Raw genomic sequence first — 22,470 nt, forward strand, 5'->3', positions numbered from 1 at the left:
GATCATGGTAATACAACACCAAAACCTGATCTGATGAAATGCTCCCAACCAACCCTGGAATACAACTATCATTTACAACATCATTCACAGCATGCTTACCACTTTTTGCAGGCCCCTTATAGTAAACTTTTAAATTTGTAACCCTTTGTGTTATATCAACTTTGTACCCAAGATCTATCCCAATTTTCTTTAAATTCAATAATGACATATAGTCATGAATACAGTTGTCAACATAGCATAATTTGCCTCCCTTATACATGCCATTATCCAATAGACCAAAATGGTGGAGTTCAAGAGTACATAGCTCTGCTTTATCTACCACATTACACAAAGGTATGCTTACATTTTTTTTCATGACAATGAAGACAAAGTAAGTGCAAGCATGTGCAAGTGTGAAATCACTTCCATGACAAACCGACAAAAATGGGGCCACAGACAATAATAAAGACTCCAACTTACATTTTTTTCAACCTTAAAGCCAAAACTTCATTGTCAACAGGAGGACCACACATTTGCAAACAGAATATAAACCAATATAAAATGAAGAAGGAATATTTAGGTTATAGTAACTTACCATACTTGGGGGGTTCTCCAGACCACCGAAAAATTGTCTCCATTTGAAGAAGCCTCCACACACAGTAGACCCGACTCTTTTCTCTGTGATTTTCATGAAACTGAAATCCTAGATTTGTACTTTATCGCTTTTTTAACTCTAAATCCTTCGCTACTTAGTCCATTAAACCATAATGTTCCACAATCCCCCAAAAATCGAAGTCAAATACCTCTCGATTTGAAAACCCTAGATTCTCTACCTTCGCGATTTTCCCCTTTTGCTCAGACTGCCATTTCTGTGTAATTATCGTTCTCTTCAAAAGCAACAGATTCGTTTTAATTAAGCAAAAAGTCACATTTGCCCATCACTCGTGCTCTAAGATGCTTGCCACGTCATTATTTTAAACGGAAAAAGTCACAGACTTGACGGAAGGACTACTGGTGCAACATAACACCTAGTTGAGTGACCCCTACAACTAATAATTGAATTAAGGGACCAAAGTGTAACTACAGGTATAGTTGAGGGACCATTTCTGCGAATAACTCTAATATTAATGTTGCCTAGGCTACTCACACCAATTGGCTAATACGAAAGGAAAAATACTTCTCTTCTTGTAAGTAGGAATTGTCGTATATATTTTGGAGAATGGAGGCAAGCAATAACCTATGAAAAATGTCTTATATATTTTCAAATTTTAGAAAATAAAGGAAAAGAAAAAGATACTATTTTGTCGAGTAATGGCCCATATTTATCTTGTTGTACAATCACATTGGACTAGGCTTTGAGCCCAATGGTAATCAGACAAGAAAAATGAAAGAAGAAAAAAAGAGACCGATAGACGAGTCATTCTAGAGTGAGGCATAGACTTGGTATTCGTGTCATGTTTGCAATGTTCGTATCGTGTTCGTGTCAATCCGTCTTTTTTAATGGGTCAACACGACACGACACAATAAAAAAACGGGTGGAAAATGTCAAACACAAACACGACCCATTACAATTCGCGAATCACACGACACGATCCATTTCACCTGTCAAGAATTAAAACACAACCAATGAGAGAGAGAGAGAGAGAGAGAGAGAGAGAGAGAGAAGAACATAAAAGAAAGCTATGTTTGGTTTCTGAGAAAAATAATGAAAAGAAAATAAACTTACAAAGAGAAAGACAGTGGGAGAGTCAGGTGAATAGGGGAGGAAGAGAAGAAAGAGAATAAAGAGAAGGAGAAAAAAGAAATAGAAAAATAAGAAGAAATATATAAATTTACAAAAATGCCCATGAGCTTAACAAGTTAACGGGTATTCGTGAATTTACACGACACGACCCCGTTAGATTAACGTGTGGCTAACGGGTCAACATGATATCAACACGACACGATAACTCAGACTCGAATACTGAAATTTTCGTACGAATTCGTGTCGTGTTCATGGGTCGTGTACAATATTGTCAGGTCTAGTGAGGGCCTTGTATATGGCTTTTTGGTGATGTCATATCTCTCAATTGTCAGATAAAACTAACTAATTTAATCCAACAACTAATCAATTTGATCCAACCTTAAAGAGATATGAGCCATAAGGCCCTCATAGAATTCTTGCTGATAGACTGAATAAATTGCATCGCTGCTTGCCCACCATAACATAACATGCGCTAGGAGGAGATAAAATGAGGTCTCTCTCAGTCCCGGATGATGTTGCCCTCAAAATTGCTTCATTACTGCAGGTGAGGTGAAGCTCCTTGATGATTTCATTTTACTTCCGATCATTGCTTCTTCAACATCAACATGTAGGATATTTATTTATTCATTTTATTTATGAAACGTAGGTGCCGGATCTGTGTGCGTTGGCCAGTTGTTCTCGGTTTTGGAGGGAGATATGTGGGTCGGATTGCATATGGGAGCCTCTGGTACGAGACAGATGGCCTCCTCTGGAATTTTCCGATGGGTCTCCTTCTTCCACTGCGATAAAAAAAAACCATGTCCATGGCACTTCCCCCACCCCCCCCCCCCCCCCCCCCCCCCCCCCTTTTGTTAAGTGTTCACTTTCCTATTTCTAATATGCTCAATTTATTATACCAGATTTTTGTATCAGTTTCAACGTCCTTTTTTGGTGAGGACCAACACCCAATACTTCATATGTTAATTTACCAACCAATCAATCAAGTGATTTAAATTTTAATTACTTGAAAGGAAAACGATAGATTTCTTTTATCCCTCTATGTTTGTAGGTTTATATTTTTGCTAACGTGTTCTATTACATGGATGGAGGTCAAGTATGTTGTTATATTCTCATCTAGAAATTCATCATGGTGCAGGGGTGGCGGCCCTTTTACATCGAGGTGCACCATAAGATGGCAGCTGAAGCTACGTCAGTGGTTCAGTTTGTGAAACAATGCCTGTCATCTGAATCCCTTGAGGTTGATGAGTATCTGGGAGCAATTGAATTATTGCATGCCATGCGTTTTGGACTTGAGGATGTAGAAATGTTTCTTTTCAAACCTGAGCATACTGTGCTGCTTAACATGATTGGTTTGCACTACTGAATGGATTGTCTTGGAGTGCCGGTATATACTCTTCTTAACACTCTCTCTACTGATTACTTGGTTTGCGAATCTATGTTTCAAATTGCTTATTTTTCTTCGAATGGTATGTATGCTTTGTCATAGCTTTATAGGAACTTCAATCTTTTCAGAATGACAGATTGTCTCACTTTGTTTGCTCAAACTTGATTTAACTTGCGAAATGTGCTTCATTTCTCGAATTTACGAAAATGGAAATTAATGGAAAATCGGTCAATCGATTCTGAAGATATCATCTACCATAGAAAATACCAGTGTATATGTTATTATGTTAGAATTCTGTTAAGGTTGTTAGCAAATGGATACAATAGTTAGCAGTCTCATTTAGATTGGCTTATCTGGCTGTGTATAAAGGAAACGTCTCAAGTTCAGAAACAAAAATGCACTTTGGATGATACAATGTGCTCTCCTCTGTTCCTTACATCATGTTTTCTGCTTCTTCTTTTTCTGTGTTTGGAGTTCTTGATTTCCCTTACCCTTGCACATTCTGCAAACCTGCACGTATACAATTTTTAGTTTCTCATTCGGAATTTAAACTTCAACCTTCCTCTGGAAGCCAGAGTGCAGAAACCACCCGGTAACATGTTTGTCCAAAGATTTGAAAGCTAAGAGTTCTATGTTTGTTTCATTTCATGTATTACCTTGTGCCCCTATCCCTGAGAAGGCATACTGTTTGTATTGTGCGGCTGGCTCAACCTTTAGATCTGCATTTTGGAAATTAAAAAAAATCAGAAATGTCAAATTATAACATTGTGGACTTAGATACCTTTAAGTATATAATTGGCAGGCCATATGTGTCTTGGAAGCACTTTACAGGAGCAAGATATCAGAGCGTCGAGTTTGTGTTGAATGGTTTGAGCTTGGCCATAGCAGTCCATACCCATATCAAAACTTCTACATACCGGATGAGTCACATTTTCATTACCTGTCTTTGGAAGACCTTGCAATGTACAAAGGAGAGGAGGTTCTAAGGTTGATTCATGAAGGCGCCAGTGATTGGCGCATAGCACGTGTCAAGATCACCATAGCAGATCCATGAAGTTTTCTAGAAAATGTTCGTTAATATAAACTTGTGAATGATATTGATATATTTTGATGTACATGATATATATGTGTAGACATGTATTTCCTGCGGCGAATCTGTACATGTATCATGCATGCTCTCAATCTCACTGTTGCCCTCTTTGTTGTGATTGTAGGCCTCCTGAGATTGTATATAATGTTAGCCGTACGTAGAAAAAGACTGGTTTATCACATTGGTTTTGTGAGAATTACGGTCGGACCAAAAGGTTCTGAACATCACATTAATCTTTAACGTCTATGAAGAACGTTGGCCTCCGGTCTCAAGGCCTTGTTGCCTTGTTGCCGGCATCCTCTATTTGTAAGTTTTCAATTTTGTAAAGCAAATTTAGAAGTTGAAGTAAAACCATTGTTTTCAGGCAAAGAAAAAGGTAAAACCATTATTTTCTGCTTTAAAAAAAAAATGGAGAACTCAAGACTTTTGAGCCCAATGGGTATTCCCTAATGAGCTCAGAACCAAAAAAAGACAGATAATCTTGTAAAAAGATATTGATATGTTTTGATGTAGAGTATTATGATTGTAGGCCTCCTTCGTTTTGTTGATGTCGAGCGTTAGAAAGAAAAAAGACTGCTTTGGTTTATCATCTTTCAAATTTATTTATTTATCTCTATTTTTCATCTTTCAATTTTTGTAAGAAAATTTAGAAGCTCAAATAAAAGTTACAATTATTTTTAGGCAAAGAATAAGGTAAACCCACAATCCTGTTTTTCGGTTTACCTTTTATATATTCTCTCATCTTCTTTCATTTCTCTCTCATTTCTTCTCTGCATCCTTCTTCCCACCCAGCTAATCGTAAAAAATGAACTTTTTCCTTCATTTATCTTCAAACTACATATCATAGATTCTCTCATGTCGTTTCGTGCCCGAGAAGGAAGCCCAGAACGTCGTCTTACTGCTGGGGCACAAATTCATCTCGTCGAGTAGAATTCGGTATGCCTAAATCGTGTCGTTTTGGTTTCTGAAACGCGAGTTTACGCGTCGTTTCTTGAAGGTTACTCCAATGACAACGAGGTGGAAAGAGGAAAAGGCGGAAAGTCCCCGAACTCTGAAGTCAAATGCATTCTCATTTCAAAGTCGCAAGCAAAGCAAAATGAGCCCTCTCCCAGTTCCGGAGGATATTGCCCTCCAAATTGCTTCGTTCCTGCAGGTGAGCTGAAGGTGCTTGATCATTTCATATTATTTCCGATCATTATTTCTTCAACCTACGAATATTGATATTATGTATTTATTCAATTTTAATTTTGGAAACGAAGGTGCCGGACCTTTGTTCGTTGGCCAGTTGTTCCCGGTTATGGAGGGAGCTGTGTGGGTCGGATTGCATATGGGAGTCTCTGGTTCGAGACAGATGGCCTTCTCTTGAATTGTCCGATGGGCCTTCTTCTTCCTCTGCAATCAAAAAACCCTTGTCCATGGTACTCTCCCTCTGTTTACAAATTTTTTTTTTAATCCCTTTAGCTTTTGATAACTCAGTTCTTGTTCACCGTTTAGTTTCCTATTTCTAATATGTTCAATTGTTATACTAGAATTTTGTTTAATTTCTCAATCAATCAAACAGATTATTTAATTACTTAAAATTTTGATCTTGTGGTGCCATCCCTAATGATAAATCCAATGATTTCGTAGAAAGGAAGACGATAGGTTTTCATTTTTCCATCATGTTTATTTGTAGTTTTATGAGTATCAACTAACAACATGTTTGCTTTAGTTATTGGTTAGTCAATTTATGTTGTTATATTCTTTTGTGGAAATTAATAATGGTATAGGGATGGAGGTGCTTTTACATGGAGTTGCACAATGAGAAGGCTGCTCGTGCTACCTCGGTGGTTCAGTTTGTGGAAACATGCTCATCATCTGTATCCCTTGAGGGTGGGGAGTATCAGAAGGCAATGCAAGATTTGCACGCACTGCAATTTGGATATCAGGATGTACAAATGTTTCTTTTCAAACCAGAGCTTACTGTGCTGGTTAACCTACTTGGTTTGCACTACTGCATGAATTGGCTTGGAGTGCCGGTATATACTTTTATCACTCTGTCTACTGATCAACTTTCTGTAGGAATCTATGCTTCAAAGTTGTTTATTTTTCTGCGAATTGCATCAATACTCTGTTGTTGGCCATATATTGAGTACTCTGTTATAGCCTTAGAGGAACTGCACTGCCTTCTCTCACTCTGTTAGCCAACAATTTAGACCATCTGTTTGTTCAAACAAGGCTAAACTTACAAAATGTGCTATAGCATGTGCTACATTTGAAAAGGGTTATATTGTCGTAATCTGAAGAACAAAGGGTAGTATAATCAAATACCAGTCTGAATGTCATTGAGACTGTTAAGGTTGTTACAGAAAAAGAAAAATGACAGTTAGCGGTTACAAACACAGCTATCTTAGCTTGTGTAGCTGTGTATAAACTATAAGGGAATCTTTTGAGGTCAGTTCAAAATTACTTCTATTGATACAATTCATTCTGTAATTCTCTCTCTCTTTTCCTTTCAACGAGTTTTTTGTGTATTTCCATGTTTGACTGAACTGCAGTTGCATTGAGTTATTGATTTCCCTTAGCCTTATTATACAATCCAATACCCTGAACGTATTGAGATATTTATGGTTCTTAGTTTCTGTCGAAGAAAACAGCGAGAATTTAATCTTTAAACCTTCCGTTGAAAGCCATAGTACAGAGAACATTTGGAAGCTAGAAATTCTGTGTTTGTTTTGTTTTTCATGTATAATAGTGCGGCAATGTTACTGGTCGGGGATCATATATATGTATTCCATTGCTGGCATAACGTTTAGGTAGCCGTATGGCAAATAGATAACAGTCCCATATCTGCTACTAATTTGGTTTTAGATACTTATACTAGTTTAAATACAAAATTGGCAGGCCAACTGTGTCCTGAAAGCACTCGAGAGTAGGAAGATATCAGAGCGGCAAGTTTGTGTTAAATGGTGGAAGCTTGGGAGATGGTCTCACGGCTTCCGAATGCGGGATGAATTACTTTCTCGTCGGTTCACTCTGATAGATGTTGGTTTGGCCAAACAAGAGGAGGTTCTTGCGGTGCTTTATCGAGGTGCTATTCATGAAGTCTTACGAGTTCAGATCTGTGTTGCTGATCCCTCAAGCCCATCTTGGTCGTGCCAAAGCGCAGACAGAAGGGTTTAGTGGATCGGGCAGGGAACTTGTACGTTTATATATTTACTTGTACATGTTGTGTGTATTCGTTAACTTTCTTCTGGTAATCGGTGTGTGTATAATATATTGTGACTTTGACATAGGCAAATCTGTATATTATTCGATGTATATGCTGTGAATGCACAATTGTAGAGCGAGCTCTCTAAATTAAGCTGTGGATGCTTGATGTATATAAAAGTCTCTTCTTAGCTTGGCTTGCCAAATGCTATCTTCATTATTTTGTTTGTGCCTTATGAATTTTTAATACAAACGATAGTCTAAGGAGTTACGGGGCATTGGCACTTTCATAATCAAATGACATAACCCATGTTTGCAAGTGGTTTTAGTAAGTCATCAGTCGGATTCTAGTTTTTATATTTATTTTTCCTTTGGGGCAACCCAAGCAGGCAGGCAGCAGAAAGCCCTACAGTGAGCTGTCGGTTGCCAAGGGCACTCCGTGTTGTTTGGGGATGGAAGGGGACTCGTGAGATGCTACTTTTGCTCTCAACTTTCTGTCCCATGAAATATTACAAACCACAGGCTGCTCGTGAAATTGAAAACTACAGGTGCAGACAGCAACAGCATACAGTAGGAGGAGCAGGAGGAGGAGCAGGAGGAAGAGGACAATCACAGAATGACGTGGCATGTCTCTGTGTCTCTTAACTCTTGGGCGTCTACTGTGTACAGCTGCACCGCACTTTACATGGACTACATCTCACTACTCGTTCTCCTCCTTCTGATTCATACCAAAACCAAACCAATCTCACAACCCAACCATATATAGTATATATATATCCTCACTATTTTCTTGCTTGGTTTTTTCCTTTTTTGGCTTTTTGTTCAAAACCAATACTAAAAAGAGAGTGAGGAGGATATTTTGTCGACCAAATAATATCCTCACTCTCTTTTTAGCATTGGTGTTAACAAAAAGCCAAAAAAGGAAAAAACCAAACAAGAAAATATCTTCTCTCTCTCTCATGGTCCTTCCTAGTCCAAGTCCTCCTGGATGCGGGCAGAGAGGGACAGGACACTACTACGGGTGTATTTTTGCTCATCACTTTAATTATAGATGTACCTTCACAATCATCATCAATACTTGACACGTGTCCATAGATATAACCATAATTAACTTTTGCTTTGTATTTATGGAATCATGATTATACTTATGGACACGTGTCAAGCATTGAGGATGGTGGTGAGGGAACACCTATGGTCAAAGTGGTGAGCAAAAATGCTCCCCACTACTACTCAGCATTTCAAAAGTTGCCTGCCTTACTTATTTTATGTTAAGTCTAAAAGCCCCCTTGCAATTATTTAAACCAGTAAATGAAAAGAAGGATTTAGAGACGCTTGCGAAATGATTGGATGACACTATAGACGTCGAAACCAAATCAACTGCTCCATTATTTGCTTTCTTAGAGCATCTCCAAGGGAGATGTCAAATACCAAACATCAAATTTAAATTTGATGGCTGATGTGGCAATTTGACATCTTACACAGCTTTACACTCTACCCGAAATGTCAAATTAAATTATTATTTTATTACATTTTAGTGTTGATTTATTTTTAATTAAAAAGCAAAGAAAAGAAAAAATAATAAAATATTCATTTGACATCTTGCTTTTGGGATGTCAAAAATAACATCTCAACCTCCAGCCTTCATTCCACATAAGCTTTGGCACATCGGTTGGAGTCATGTGAGATGTTATTTCTAGCCGTTGAATGTCTATGTGGCACTTTTGACACATCGGTTGGAGATGCTCTTAGTTAAAGACTGTCATAAGTTTACTGATCAAAACCCCAAAAACGAAGGCTTGTCAATTATCCAAAACTCATCAATCAAATAATTATATTTGGCGCGTCTTCTGTTGAAGTGAGTCTCCTAATTAATCAAGGAGATTTATTTCCTTGATTAATTAGGGGATTTACTTTCCTATTTTATAGATTTATTTCCTTTGGTTAATTAAGGGATTTACTTTCCTATTTTATATAGTTGTCAAATCATTGTATAATTAGGAGATACTTTCCTAATCCTTTACTGGATCTAATTCCTTGTAAAGCACTCATGTAAACTCTTATATATACCTCCTTATGGAGAAGAATAAAAAAAAAGAACCTAACATATTCAAATCCATATTCATATTTTAGCATGGTCGCCCGAAGCAAACGACCGGTCGCCAAAGACTCTGCTTGAATTGCATGGATTATCGACTTGGGTGCTACGAATTTCTTGACTCACTTACCAAGTTGGGCATTTGTGACGTATATGCACCAACTTAAGGAGGAGTGTTGAAGTGAGTCTCCTAATTAATCAAGGAGATTTATTTCCTTGATTAATTAGGGGATTTACTTTCCTATTTTATAGATTTATTTCCTTTGGTTAATTAAGGGATTTACTTTCCTAATTTATATAGTTGTCAAATCATTGTATAATTAGGAGATACTTTCCTAATCCTTTACTGGATCTAATTCCTTGTAAAGCACTCATGTAAACTCTTATATATACCTCCTTATGGAGAAGAATAAAAAAAAAAACCTAACATATTCAAATCCATATTCATATTTTAGCATCTTCTTCCCAATTGGTTCTAATCTAAGCCAACGTCGACCAAAATTAGGTGAGTGACAAACACTAGTCGTACATAGGCTCCTAGTGCCAAATTGCCAAATCCCAATCTAATCAAATCGTCGTTCATTTTGGCGTTTGTAAGTATGAGCAGACTACAGCTGTGTTGCCTACAGTTGTTGAAAAGTACCCACTCTTACTTACCCTTATTATTAGTTGGCTCTCCGTCTCCCGTTTCCCGCTGCTGTGTCTCATCTCATTCATTTCATAGATAGATAAGCTTCTACCGCCCACCCTCTTTTTCTTTCTTTTTCTTTTTCTCCAAGTGCACGTGTAGGCAGTAGGGTAAGCTATGCACGTGCGGGGCTTTGGTTTGCTGCTTAGCAAATACGATGCAATCACACAGTCCTCCTCTCCTAATTAACAAGTTAAGCTAGCTGCAAGAGATTTGTAGTGCAAGTTAATAACCCGCAAGGGATTTGTAGTGCAAGTTAATAACCCTACACTCAAAGGTCATGCGTTCGAATTCTCCTTCCTTGCAATCGCTGGCTTCTGTCGTTAAAAATAAAGAATAAATAATTAATTAAGAAGCTAGCTGGGGTTCCTTGGAGAACCAAACCCTACTTACAGCATATATATATATATATATATATATATATATAGGATGACGAATGATTGGGTCCAAAGCCACCGGCCGATAATCCACTACTAATTACAACCACTTGTTTAAGTAGGCCCTCCCTCCCCTCGTTTGGTAGTCCCACAGAGTTGGGTGGCTTGGGGAAATCCATCCAGGATCCAGCCATATCATACTATTAAGATAACAAACATATTAGTTTATGACAAAGAAACGTGCATTTGACCCTTATAGCATAAATGGCTAATGGAATTGAAGCTTAATTAAGGTTTTTGGTATTTGATTTTGAAAGATGTGTCTCAGTTTTCTGGCCGACCCAAAGCAAAAGAAAAGGCCATCGGTTTATTTTAACCTCCACAATTAATCGCAGCCACTTGATCTGTAAAGCAAGCACTGTAGCTAGCTAGCTGTCCACCCAAGGTTTTTGTGTTTTTTTCTCTTGTGTTTGGAATGAGTACTATTCTAATGGATATTCGTTTACTCAAGACTTGGTTAACTTAGAAATGAAAGTTAGAAATGGAAGAATTGATTGCTTTTGCTTGTCAATGTTTTGATAAGTATCAAACTACGTAGCAAGTTGTTTTCATATAATAGTTTGAGAGCAGCTTGAGCATAGTCAAATTAAACACTACTCTATAAATCTTCTAATAGACTCACTAGCTATTATTTGGGCTAGGTCTTGTTGCGTTGACGCTGGACTTAGTTTGTTGAGTCTCACTTCTATGATGTGTATTTGTGCCCTCTTTTCTTACGGTGGGTTTCTAATGAACACTAGTTCCGAAAAAAACAAAAAAATAGCCTCACTATAGCTAGCCTATATGAGTTTATCTAGAAAAGAAGAGAAGATGAAAACAAATGAATGAGGTAGCTAAAGGCTAAAGACTAACGCCACTTGGAAAGATAATCCCCACAACACAAAAGGCAATAGAAAAAAAGAAAAAGAAGATAGCTTTACTCATTTCAAACGATTCCTCAAGCTTTACATCTATTTTTGTTGCATTGCATGCATTTGTTTATAAATTTTAATAACATATACCACATACCACGAGAATGTCCCGTCCTGGCATGCACCTACTCACCTTCTCTATCACCCTCACAGTTCCACGGCCAGCTGGCAAACTATTGGGCTATAAATAGGAGATGCCATGCATCTCATTCTTACGCACAACTTAAGTTAACTTACTAGATAGATATCTGTATTAATCAAGGTTTTCTCAATTAGGTTTGAAGGAAGCAAGAAATTAAATATCTTTAATTAGAAGCCATGGCCATCTCAATCTCAATCTCCTCCAGGGTTGTGATTCTTGTTTCAGTACTCGTCGTTTGCCTTGTTGTTTTCAATCCTGTTGAAGCTGATGAGACGGTAAGGATTCTTTCATTTTGATACAATATATATATATGTATATTTATATATGTAGCTAAGTTGATTTTTATATTTGCAATTGCAGGCAAACAAAAATGCAGCACAGAGTTCTCTCCTTGATAAATTAGGTACATATTAATTACATTATATTTGTCTGTTTTATATTATACGATTGAGGGCAATTTTAATATGAATAATATTATGTAACATATAGACTGTGGTGGAGCGTGCGCTGCTCGATGTCGTTTGTCGTCAAGGCCTAGGCTGTGCAAGAGGGCATGCGGGACTTGCTGCCAACGCTGCAGCTGTGTTCCTCCGGGTACTGCCGGGAATCTGGAGGTCTGCCCCTGCTACGCCGCCCTCACCACCCACGGCGGCAAACGCAAGTGTCCTTGAATTCCAACTTCAAACTTCAACCAACCTTCATCTGCCGGTGGTGTTCAGTTCAGAACTCAGATAAAAAAATAAAGTTGTGTTTTTAATTAAATAAAATGAAGAATGTCACTTGGTTTGTATGATTAAAACTACACGAAAATAGACTTATTGTAAATTTGTTTATTGCGAGTTTGGTTTGGAGTGTCTTTTTTCTTCCTCTTTTGTTTTGGCTTCAATGAAAATATTTTGTTTTGGAGTTCTCTTTTAATCTATGGGCCAGGAAAAGAGAGAGAAAAGATGATATCATCATATTTTGACTGTTGTTGATTTTACCTGTCTCTGTCGTTTCTTCTCCTCTTCTTGCCTTAATAAATGGGTCATAGACTCCTGGGACACATTCATGACGTCGAAGTTGAAAGTGATTGGGACCCCACCGCCACTTACAGAAAAGCATGGGCTTTTGTGTTTGCAATTATCATAGAAATTGATGAGAGGGAGAAGCCCAACATAAACATAGCCCATTTTGTTATCCAGGCTGAGGCCTTTCCTAAAAGTTATAAGTGATACTGCCAATGCCAAACCCAAATCCAATTCGAATGAATCACAAATTAGAAACGTCTGAACCGGAGGTAGATGATGCAACGCACATAACTTTCATTTCAGTCACTCATGATACAAATATACAATTAATGCTTGCATTCCAGCCAGATTACCGCTTCAGTTTATCTAGTCTGTCGGTTATAACACCCTAGGTCCCGTTTGGTTTACGGAACGGATTTAAGGGGAAATTACTTTTCATGTCATTTCCCAAGAGATGATAAATGAAATATTTCTTTCCCACGTTTAGTAATGTCGGGAATGTAACCGGGAGATTTCACTTTGTTTTATTTCCCATGTTTGTTTTGAATATGAATGGAAAACAAAATTAGTATAATTTTCCAATTATACCCATATTAAATCAAATAAAAAAAAGAATTCATGTAATGATATATTGTAATTCTAAATTATTCAAGGAGACAAAAATAATCATGAAAAATGTGCATTGAATGTTGGCTCATTTTCCCAGACTTTCCCATGAGAAGGGAAAACAAAAAACCCAAGGTGAGAGGAGGGCTTTATATCCCCCCCCCTACTTATTTATGTGCCAGACAACCATTTCTCATGTTTGGACTTATCAAACATGGGAAAACAATTGATTTCCCATCCTCAAGCCTCCTTTCCCATGAACCAAACAGGGCCTAGTAGTAGTCATGACTCATATGCATGCATGGATAGTGGACACGTGTGTTGATAAATTATTTGAGACCAAAACAAATAGAGTCTAAGGACATAAGAAAAGGGTCTTGACTTGCAGACTTGTAATTTGAGGTTTTGAACTTCCATGACATTTTAGTACGTAGTGTGTGTGATAAAACCCCCCTCATTGTTATAATTTAGACTATCGCTTGTATTTAAAAGAAATAACATCAGCAAACCAGCATGGCATACAACATACAAGTGAAGAGATATGGTTCCAGGCTCCAGCCAGCCATGTCCTTGCTAGCTAAATGCTATTTAAATTTAAAGAATAACTATTAAAAATGTTCGAGACTATTACCAAAAGTATGTAAATTTCCAAAAATTGTTGAATGTAGTTGTTCTCAGAGTCATATCCTTGTTGGAGCACCTTTGTCATTCTGGTCTGGTGTGTGTCACTCGTACTCATGAGGTTTCATAATTAATGACCTCCTCATGAGCTTGGCTATATATACCACACCTATTTTTCTCTTTAAACACCACCAACTCTCTCTCTTAGCCCCAACCCAACCCAGCCCAAAGATTACTTACATACACTCTCCTCTTCCATGGCCAAGAAGATGATGTTGAAGGTTGTAATTCTCGTTTCTCTTCTCATTCTCCAACTCGCTGATTCTCAAGAAACGGTAAACCACTTTAATCCAATTAAGTTATTTATGTATTTATTTGAAGTTGCTTTTGATGACTAGCAGCGTAACGTGTTTTCAGGTGACTACACCTCCTGTTGAAAGCCCTCATCCTCCTCCCAAAATAGGTATGAGATTCAGACTAACAAAACTCAACTTAATTATATATAAAAAAGAATTACGATACTAATATTGTATGGTGTTACATAAAGAGTGTGATGGAGAATGTAATCGAAGGTGCGAATTATCGTCAAGGCCGAATTTGTGCAAGAGGGCATGCGGGACGTGCTGCGAGAGATGCAATTGCGTTCCACCAGGTACTTCTGGTCACTATGAAACCTGCCCTTGTTACGCCAATATGACCACCCACAGGGGCCTACGCAAATGCCCTTAATTAAATCTTAAGACACCCACAGGGGGCAGCAAGCAACACACATTTCTTGTTCTTGATGTATGTTTATGTTTTGGATCATGGTGATTTATAAAATAATATAAGCCTAATTCTAGTGGATCAACAAGAAGTATATTTTATTTTATTTTAGTAAATTTATTTATCTGAGTTATGAAAAGTCCAGTAACAGTGTTGGGCTTTATTAATGCAAGGCCTACGGGCCCATTCCTAGGATACCGAGTTGGGCTGTGTGTTTCAAGAAGAGATTGTAAGGCCCAAAATCCGGTTTAGTACATATTTGTATTTGCATTGGAAGGGCAAGAGATCCAACATATTTACCAGTGCAGCAAGTCTCTCTATATTTTCGTGTTAATGCGCACACGACATGTAAGGCATGACTGAAAACTCAGTTAGTTCTGTCAACCATGAAAATTGAAATGACACCGTTTCACTCTTTGGCGCATGGACTCCCGGGGGCTTAATTGTCTTTTTCATAGTACTGAAGTCATCCGGCCTGTTTTGGTAATTTCACTGGAAATAACAACGAGTCAGTCACGCAACAAACGTGAGTCTCTTCTCTCGCTGCCACTCGAACTTCCAGAGAATCAAATTGTTCTAGGAAGGAAGGAAGGAATTAGGATCCCTCCCAATTAATCGCCGAGTTCCTACTCCTCGCTCCCTCCCTCCGTTCCCTTCCTCGTGACTCGAAAAGTAACTTTTGTCTACAAGAGAAGAGAACTTCTTGCACTTGCACGTCGCAGATTTTAGTGCCACCCAGTCAGAGACTCAGAGAGAGACACAAATTTTGCACAAACTAACTCCCCCAACCTCCACCACGCTACCTTAGAGGCGTGTATACAACACCCTCCCTACTCGCACGCATAGCAGCAGCTGCTTGTCTGTCTCTGCGTGTAAACATCGTTTTTCCTCCACAGCCCATTTAGGCATGGATGTATAATGCGTGTACCGGTGAAAGTAACGTAGACAATACGTACTTGTACAGTACTACTGTACATGTTGTTGGGTGAGAAATAAACGAGAATTTGTGGTTGTGGGGAAGGGTAGGAATGGGGCGGTACAGAATAAAATCATGATTTACTGCAGATTTTGAGAAAGAAAGAAAGAAAGAGCACAATCTTAATCTTTTTCGTACGGACGGACAAGTTGTGATGTTGCCACGAGGTATTGTAATAACCGTTGGATGTTGAAGAAATCAGAAATCAGATTTCGGTTACTTTTGGATTCGGATTGGATTTGGAGCCCAGAGGTGAAGGAAGAAGGCCCACAAAAGTCTAGTCCAGAGACGGAAAGAGAAAGCCATCGGAGGGTCAGGCGTGGCGGAGGTTTAAGCAGGACAGGACAGATCATCGTGAGTGAGTGAGAGCAGGTGGGGTGGGGTTTGTCCGATGTGGATGCCACGCTGGATAAGCTTTGTCTCCTTCTGATGCAGCTTCGGGTGGCGAGTGATCTAACGGCTGTGAGGAGGACCACACACTTAGAGAGTGTATAAACCGTCGATGGTGCAGTGACGTGAGAAGGGGGTAAAAAAAGAGAGTGTGACCGTGTCCGAGTCTGTGATGCATTGAATTGAAACTCGATGTTTCGGAGAGCAACCAAAAAGCTTCGGTTTTTCCGTCTTTTGGGAGGAAGAAGAAGCATTTCTGCTTTCTAGTTTCTCCGTTTTGCTTTCTGCTTTCTGGTTTACAGAGAGAGTTCGTGTATCTCTGATTAAGCTTTTATTCACTTTTCCAAAATTCAAGCTTCAATTTTTATACGATTTTTCTTGAAATTTTAGTTTTTGAAAGATTATGAATGAATGGATGAGTTTGGTTCATAATTAAGCTGGAGAGTGGAAGAGAGAGAAGGGGAGAGAGACAATTGTTGGATCTAATTTGGTGGATAGAAATTATTATATGGGTTTGGGTGAAGAAGGAATTGGTTTATTATACGTAGAAACGAGCATTAATTGTTTTCCTTTAAATTTCAATGAATGCGATCTACACTTGACATTATTTCACGGGTGCATCACACTGGAGAGCCTTTTACGTTCGTGACTTGTGACTGAGACTTTCGTCTTCATTTCCCATTTTTCATTTGCATTTCTTTTCAATTGTTTTTTTTTAATCTCTCTCTCTCTCTCTCTCTCTCTCTCTCTCAGACAGACACAGACTGAGGGAGGTCGAAGAACCTGATTCTCTGGACACGAGGGACCGAATTACTTTTTATTGCTTTCATTATTTCATCTTTATTTTGCCTTTGATCGCTTTTGCTTTTGTCTTCTTCTTCTTCGTCTTCTCTCTCTGTGAGTTTCTGAATCTCCTCTGTTTTGCTTATTCGTTCGATCTGCTACTATAGCCCGGGTAGGTAGAGAGCTCGCTCTAAACTGTCACACTCGTCTCAAGAAAAACGGAGAGATATTTGGCAACGCAAGCGACTAAATTGATTTTCTCCTTTCTTTGGGAAAAAAAAACCCAAACCAACTTTTTCGGTTTTCTTTCCGGCGACCTTTTCGTTTCGCTAAATAACTACACCCCAAAAACCAAAACCAAAAAAAACAAGAGAGAAGAAAACTCTCTCTCTCTCTCTACACGTTGTTCTCGTTCACTTTGTTCAGCACCTTTGCCTCATTCTCTTTCTTTCTCATTCTGTGTGATTGAAGAGAGCTTGCTAGTAGCTCAGATTGCAAAAAGAAGGATCTGTTTGGGTTCAGCTTTTGGAGGCGTTTCTTTCTTGAGCTCCATTCTGAGCCGCCTAACAAGCCCTTCTTCATTTACAAAGTTCCAGATGTTGGCAACACCATCGATCATTTACAAATGGACAAGCCTCGAGACGTGAGACGTGGAGCCACTCGCTTTAAACAACCTTCTGGACACAAGCTCTTCTCTTGTAAATCTTAATCTCACGCTTCATCTTTTACTTTTTCCAATTTTGTAATCCAGAATATTTCACCGTTTTCCAATTTTTGGAATTTTCTCACCAGAGAAAACAAAAACGCTTATGGTACTTGTCGTTATCTGTGTACTCTTGTTTGGTTTCTGATAAGGGCCTTGCAGTTGCAGTTGCAGATAATGCGTGTCCTCCTTTATAATTATCACCACTATTTCTTTAGAGTAGTTGCTTATATGTGCTTCTGAATTTCAAGGTTTGGCTGGTGTTGGTGCTGATGCTGGTGGGGACTTTGTGCAGTCGGCAAAATCGAAGAAAGAGCGGCTCAGAAAATTGAGTGCTCTTGGTACAGCGAGTTCGAGCTTCCAAGACTGCGAAATGGGTTGTGATGTGTCTGACAGAGAAGATGAGCTTCCCAGTAAGAGATTTAAGCTTCCCAAAAAGGTTGGTTACTCTTTACCCAATCTTCGACCACACCGGGTCATGTTAATTTATGTATCTTCCCTGTTTCGTTTTTCAACATTTTTTTTGTTTTTGATATTTGTTTCTAGTTTTTTGATGACTGCAATGGCGTTGATCATGCCTCTGTTCCGCGGAAGCTGCGATCAGGTTTGTGGGTTTTGAATTATGAACGGAAATCTTTTTTTTTAAATTCAATGCTCATGTCTAAATTTTCCATTTTTGGGTTACTTTATTTTTATTTACTTAATTGGAATTGAAATTTCCTTTGTTTGGTGGGTCTTCTGGGAAGTTTTCGAGGTTGTTTTACTTTGTTTTAATTCTGGATTAGAAGTGAAGCAAAACTGAAGCTTTCGCTTTTTCTTTCTTTTTCGGGACGCAAGGTTCCGTCAGGTTTTTTCCTGACTTTTAATTCAATTTAAATATGATGCTGCCACTTTGAGGATGCATTGTTGCCTTTTGATTTTATTTATTATATTGGCTCTGAGGTTTTGCCTCCTACTGTTCTGTAGTTTACTTTTCCAAAAGAGATACTTTAATAGCTTTCAATGATTCTGACGCATTTGGATTTTGGGGAATTTTTTTTTTTTTATAAAAAAAATCTTGTTATATTCTATTGTATGAATATCTCGGGCTTTTTGAAATTGTTGTTACACTAGCAGCAATGAAGAAGCGCAATCGTGAATCTGCATCTCCATTTATACCAAATTCAAAGAGGCTGAACCATACAATGAGTGGCATCGAATCCCCAAAAAGGGACGGTGTAAATAAACCCAAACCATACTTGGTAGTCATCTCTATCTTCTATTTCAACATCCTCTTTAGGTTTGCCTTTTCTGTTCAGAACTTTGATACATATACTTGAAATTACTTATGAAGAAACAAGGAGGCTCAGATAGATCCCTGAGAGAAACTGTTTCTGGGGATATCACAAAAGATGAGGAAGAAGTTGTGGAGACATTGTATGCTTTGGCCGGACTGTTCCCTAACAATGATGCAAATGATAACAGTAAATTAGACACTGAATCTTTAGATGCAAATCCTTCAGCTTTGCCAGAGTTCAAAGAGACTCCGACCCCTGCATTTGAAGGTTTGATCCATTATTCTCTGCTCGCAAATCTTCTTTTTCATAATTCTGCCATTGTGGTAGGCAGACTGTTAATTTATGTGGTGGTATTGGATTCTGCAGTTGGAAATGATAAATTGGGTTCAATTTGCCCCTTGAAAGCTACCGAGGCCTCCAGTCCATCTAGTGTAGAAAGATTAGCTAAAGAAACTGATCAAGTTGATTCTTTGAACAAATCCAGTACTCAAAGTGAACCTGAATTACCAAACAGTAGGAAATTCTGTACAAACTCAGATGATTCAGTCCCTCATGATCTAAACATTTCGTCAGTCTCAGCGATGGTTGAAGAGTGCAATGAAAAGCCTACTGCCAATGTTGTCAAATTTTCTGTTCCATCTGATCTAAGCCTTGATAGTCGGTGGGTAATTCTTTAACTTAATTCCAGCTTTTGTATTTTTATTTTCTATTTCAGTGTGTTGTGTGTACATGTGTTTCTTTTTTAACCATTATCATTTTTTTTAATCTTCCAGCAGGTTAAAGCAGCCTGTGCAAAAGGAGTCCTCAATTTTTGGGAGAAAACCAGAAGCTGCACTGGAGCTGGTATGCATTAACTCAGTCTTAAGTCAAATATCTATTTTGTGAGCTAGCTTTTATTTTAAGATTTGGATTACTCTTCAGGGCAAAACCATGGGGAGTCAAGTTGAAGTGCATAATATGGTCCAGGAGTCCAAGAAAAATGGTATAATTCATGCTTGCTCAGAAGACTTATTCAATATTGGTTGGAACTTCACTTTCGTTGTGAAACGCTGTGTTCTCATATAACATTGCATGTCAATTTCTTGAAGATGACATGATCTTTGGTTCTTTGATTGAAAGGTCCAGTATTGTGGCCTGGCTTGTCTTCAAATGTCTCCCATGGTGCTAGGAATGATAGTCCATCATCATCGTCGCAGTAATTATCTTATTTTCTTATAATTTTAGACTTTTCTAGATAAGTTTTTGGATATTCCTCTGTATTTTTCCCATTCCTCACTGTTTGTAGCTATTCTATAGGTCCCCTGCTGCTAAAATTCCGGCCTGGCTGGATGCCGCCTTGTCTACTTCCAGAGCCTCAGTTCAAAATGTTTCTTCTTTTGGAAAGGTGAAGAGGACTATTAATTTGCTAACGGTGTCATTCTATGATAATCAGCATTTTTAACATCTTGATATGTGCTGCCATTTTCTTCACAAATGTCTATACCATGTGAAGCTTCTGATTGAGGGAATGGTGGACTATCAACTATACAGGTTACTAATGTTCTAAATGGTAGAAGGACGTGGAAGAAGTGCGCAGCTCATGTCTACATAAGTCATTTGATTCAGGCTTTACAAAACTCCGAGAGCAAAGATAAGTTACAGCCTAATGAAATGAGACTACATGAAGGATCCAAACAAGTGGCTCTTCTTGGAGCTAATATTTATACTAAAGTTAAAAATGGGATTGTTTCTGCTAGTAGCATAGATATTTCTAGGGCTGAAAAAAGGCCAAATGAAGCTAAGAACGGTATTCTTGAGCAGAAGAAGCTCTATCAAGACCAGCCACAGTCTGCTATGGGATCTCGGGCATACCCTTCACCAAAGCAGGTAAAGCTTAATATTGTGTTTGCTATTGGTTTATCGCTGAAAAATTTCTAACTGGTTTTTCATTTTTTGCAGAGTTTTGATTTCCTGTCATTGTCAGCTGGAGGTGGTGGTTTGGAAACTAATGATAGCTTTAGTAGAGCTAGAAACGGAATGGAGCCATCATCACAATCCCAAGTTCCTTATATCCATTCTCTCATGCAGCATCAAACGCTCATTCCTTTCTCTTTGCCCCAGTCTCACTTCAGCTCTTCTTCCTGCCCTAACAATCCTTCAGCGGCCCAGCAGGTTTTTCAGTTCTCCTTCAGTTATCTTTTTTTTTTTTTTTATATTCAATTATGCTGTGAATCTTTGATCCATTTGATAGAACCAGGATTCAATCCAGTACATCCAACGGTTGGTTGAGAGTGCCATTTCTGAATCGATAGAGAGCTAGGAAAGTTATTATGGGTGATTTACCAATAGTGTTGCAAGCTTCCTTATGTGGCTTTGGCATTCCTGAACACCTCAAACTCTAACAAAGGAGCTTTTATTATTATAATAATAATGTTGGTCGTAAACATTGAATGCTAAGTACTAAAATTATGAAATAACACTAAATTGTAGGCCCAGCTGCAGCTACCTCCATATCATGGCAACCCATTCTGTGGTCCTCAAGCAAGTCCCACAGCTTTGACAAAGCAGCAACCTCAACAGCAACATTTACAGCTTCAACAGCAGCAGCAGCAGCAAAGGCTTTGGGCAGCTCACTTGGTGGCTCAGTACAGGCCAGTGGGAACTACGGCACCTGCAGTTCACTTTCCAAGCTGGCAAAATGGAAGGCAGGAGACTATGCTGATTCCATGCGGCCAAGCCGTTATGTCTCCTTCCCCTTCAACGCTTGACCTAGTTGGTCCTAAGTATGCACCACTGTCTCAACAACAGCAGCAGCAGCTAATGGCTGTTACTTCATCTTTTCCTCCTGGTGGGGTAAAACGACAAGACCACCATCTACCTTCTGTGTATGAGGAGTCTGGGGGTGGATTCCGTGCTGGAAGTGCACTGCCACTGCAGTTACTCTGCAGCGAGCGCCTTTAATAAGTTCTATTGGAAAGTAGCTGGTTCATACATTATTTCATTCTTTCTTCTGCTCAGAAATGGGACTTGCTGCTTCACTTTGTCGTCGTGACTCAATAAGAGATGAACATGGTTTAAGGTATAACTGCCATAACTTGATCAGTTGGGGCTTTTGATTTGTATGAAAAATGCCCTGGAGTATTGGGCCACATTAGGTTTCGTAGTAATCTTTTCAGACATATTTCAAGTACATCGTTCATCTTTTACAAAGAAGATAATAGAAATGTTAATTTTCTACTCCCTCTGCCCTACAAGTACTCATTCTGTATATACATGGTCCTTTTGAAACTTCACTCGCTTTTCAGTAAATAGTATAAGGATGAGGAGGAAAGCAAAAAGAAAAGAAAAAAAAAGGGTAAAGAATTAGATCCAACATTTATTCAATTAAAACTATCAAACTCTTTAAGTGGGGGTTATAGTAGGCATTTATTCAATGAAAAAGTGAGTAAACGCACCCTTTCAAGGTTCGCAGATGAAAACAGAATAAAAAATGAAGATGAGACGCTTTTCCATTTTCTCTTTTTGGTTTCTGATTGAAGCCTTTTATCTTCTTTTTCAATTTGTCTTCTGGTGTACACTGGGATGGATCTAACACAGCACTTATCCTAATGCTAAGTTGCCTACCATTCTTCTCATCGGCAACTGAAGAAAAAAAGAATGTAATAGTTTTCTACTTTTTTAGTAAGTGGGAGTGTGAACAA

General features: G+C 38.5%; 4 protein-coding genes across 11 annotated transcripts; all 4 read left to right on the top strand.

The window, feature by feature from the left end:
* Positions 1–2,112: 2,112 nt before the first annotated feature.
* LOC110767405 (F-box-like protein) lies at positions 2,113–7,606 on the top strand. 7 transcript variants are annotated; one of them, XM_088246890.1, is made up of 8 exons: positions 2,113–2,267; positions 2,370–3,107; positions 3,910–4,176; positions 4,322–4,503; positions 5,045–5,350; positions 5,457–5,615; positions 5,967–6,215; positions 7,081–7,606. In XM_088246890.1, exons 5-8 carry the CDS (start codon positions 5,204–5,206, stop codon positions 7,357–7,359), a joined length of 834 nt encoding a protein of 277 aa, XP_088103016.1. In that variant the 5' UTR covers positions 2,113–2,267; positions 2,370–3,107; positions 3,910–4,176; positions 4,322–4,503; positions 5,045–5,203; the 3' UTR covers positions 7,360–7,606. The 7 variants fall into 7 exon arrangements, with proteins under 7 accessions (XP_088103016.1, XP_088103017.1, XP_088103014.1 ...); XM_088246891.1 differs by having other exon boundaries at positions 5,195–5,350; XM_088246888.1 differs by having other exon boundaries at positions 2,370–2,450; positions 2,859–3,107; positions 4,322–5,350.
* A 4,114-nt stretch (positions 7,607–11,720) lies between these two features.
* Positions 11,721–12,577, top strand: LOC110767406 (snakin-2). Its single transcript, XM_021970937.2, has 3 exons — positions 11,721–11,934; positions 12,020–12,062; positions 12,149–12,577. Exons 1-3 carry the CDS (start codon positions 11,836–11,838, stop codon positions 12,328–12,330), a joined length of 324 nt encoding a protein of 107 aa, XP_021826629.2. The 5' UTR covers positions 11,721–11,835; the 3' UTR covers positions 12,331–12,577.
* Positions 12,578–14,066: 1,489 nt separating this feature from the next.
* LOC110767408 (cypmaclein-like) lies at positions 14,067–14,963 on the top strand. Its single transcript, XM_021970940.2, has 3 exons — positions 14,067–14,231; positions 14,314–14,359; positions 14,444–14,963. The coding sequence occupies exons 1-3, from the start codon at positions 14,154–14,156 to the stop codon at positions 14,623–14,625; spliced, it is 306 nt and encodes a 101-aa protein (XP_021826632.1). The 5' UTR covers positions 14,067–14,153; the 3' UTR covers positions 14,626–14,963.
* Positions 14,964–15,697: 734 nt separating this feature from the next.
* LOC110767407 (uncharacterized) lies at positions 15,698–22,006 on the top strand. Of its 2 annotated transcripts, none has more exons than XM_021970938.2 (13): positions 15,698–17,508; positions 17,765–17,952; positions 18,060–18,117; positions 18,630–18,754; positions 18,847–19,057; positions 19,157–19,451; positions 19,564–19,633; positions 19,712–19,772; positions 19,910–19,985; positions 20,087–20,174; positions 20,321–20,656; positions 20,729–20,941; positions 21,260–22,006. In XM_021970938.2, the coding sequence occupies exons 1-13, from the start codon at positions 17,436–17,438 to the stop codon at positions 21,728–21,730; spliced, it is 2,265 nt and encodes a 754-aa protein (XP_021826630.1). In that variant the 5' UTR covers positions 15,698–17,435; the 3' UTR covers positions 21,731–22,006. The 2 variants fall into 2 exon arrangements, with proteins under 2 accessions (XP_021826630.1, XP_021826631.1); XM_021970939.2 differs by having other exon boundaries at positions 19,567–19,633.
* Positions 22,007–22,470: the final 464 nt, after the last annotated feature.

The sequence above is a fragment of the Prunus avium genome, chromosome 1 (assembly GCF_965620075.1).
Source record: "Prunus avium chromosome 1, drPruAviu1.hap1.1, whole genome shotgun sequence".
NCBI lineage: Eukaryota > Viridiplantae > Streptophyta > Magnoliopsida > Rosales > Rosaceae > Prunus > Prunus avium.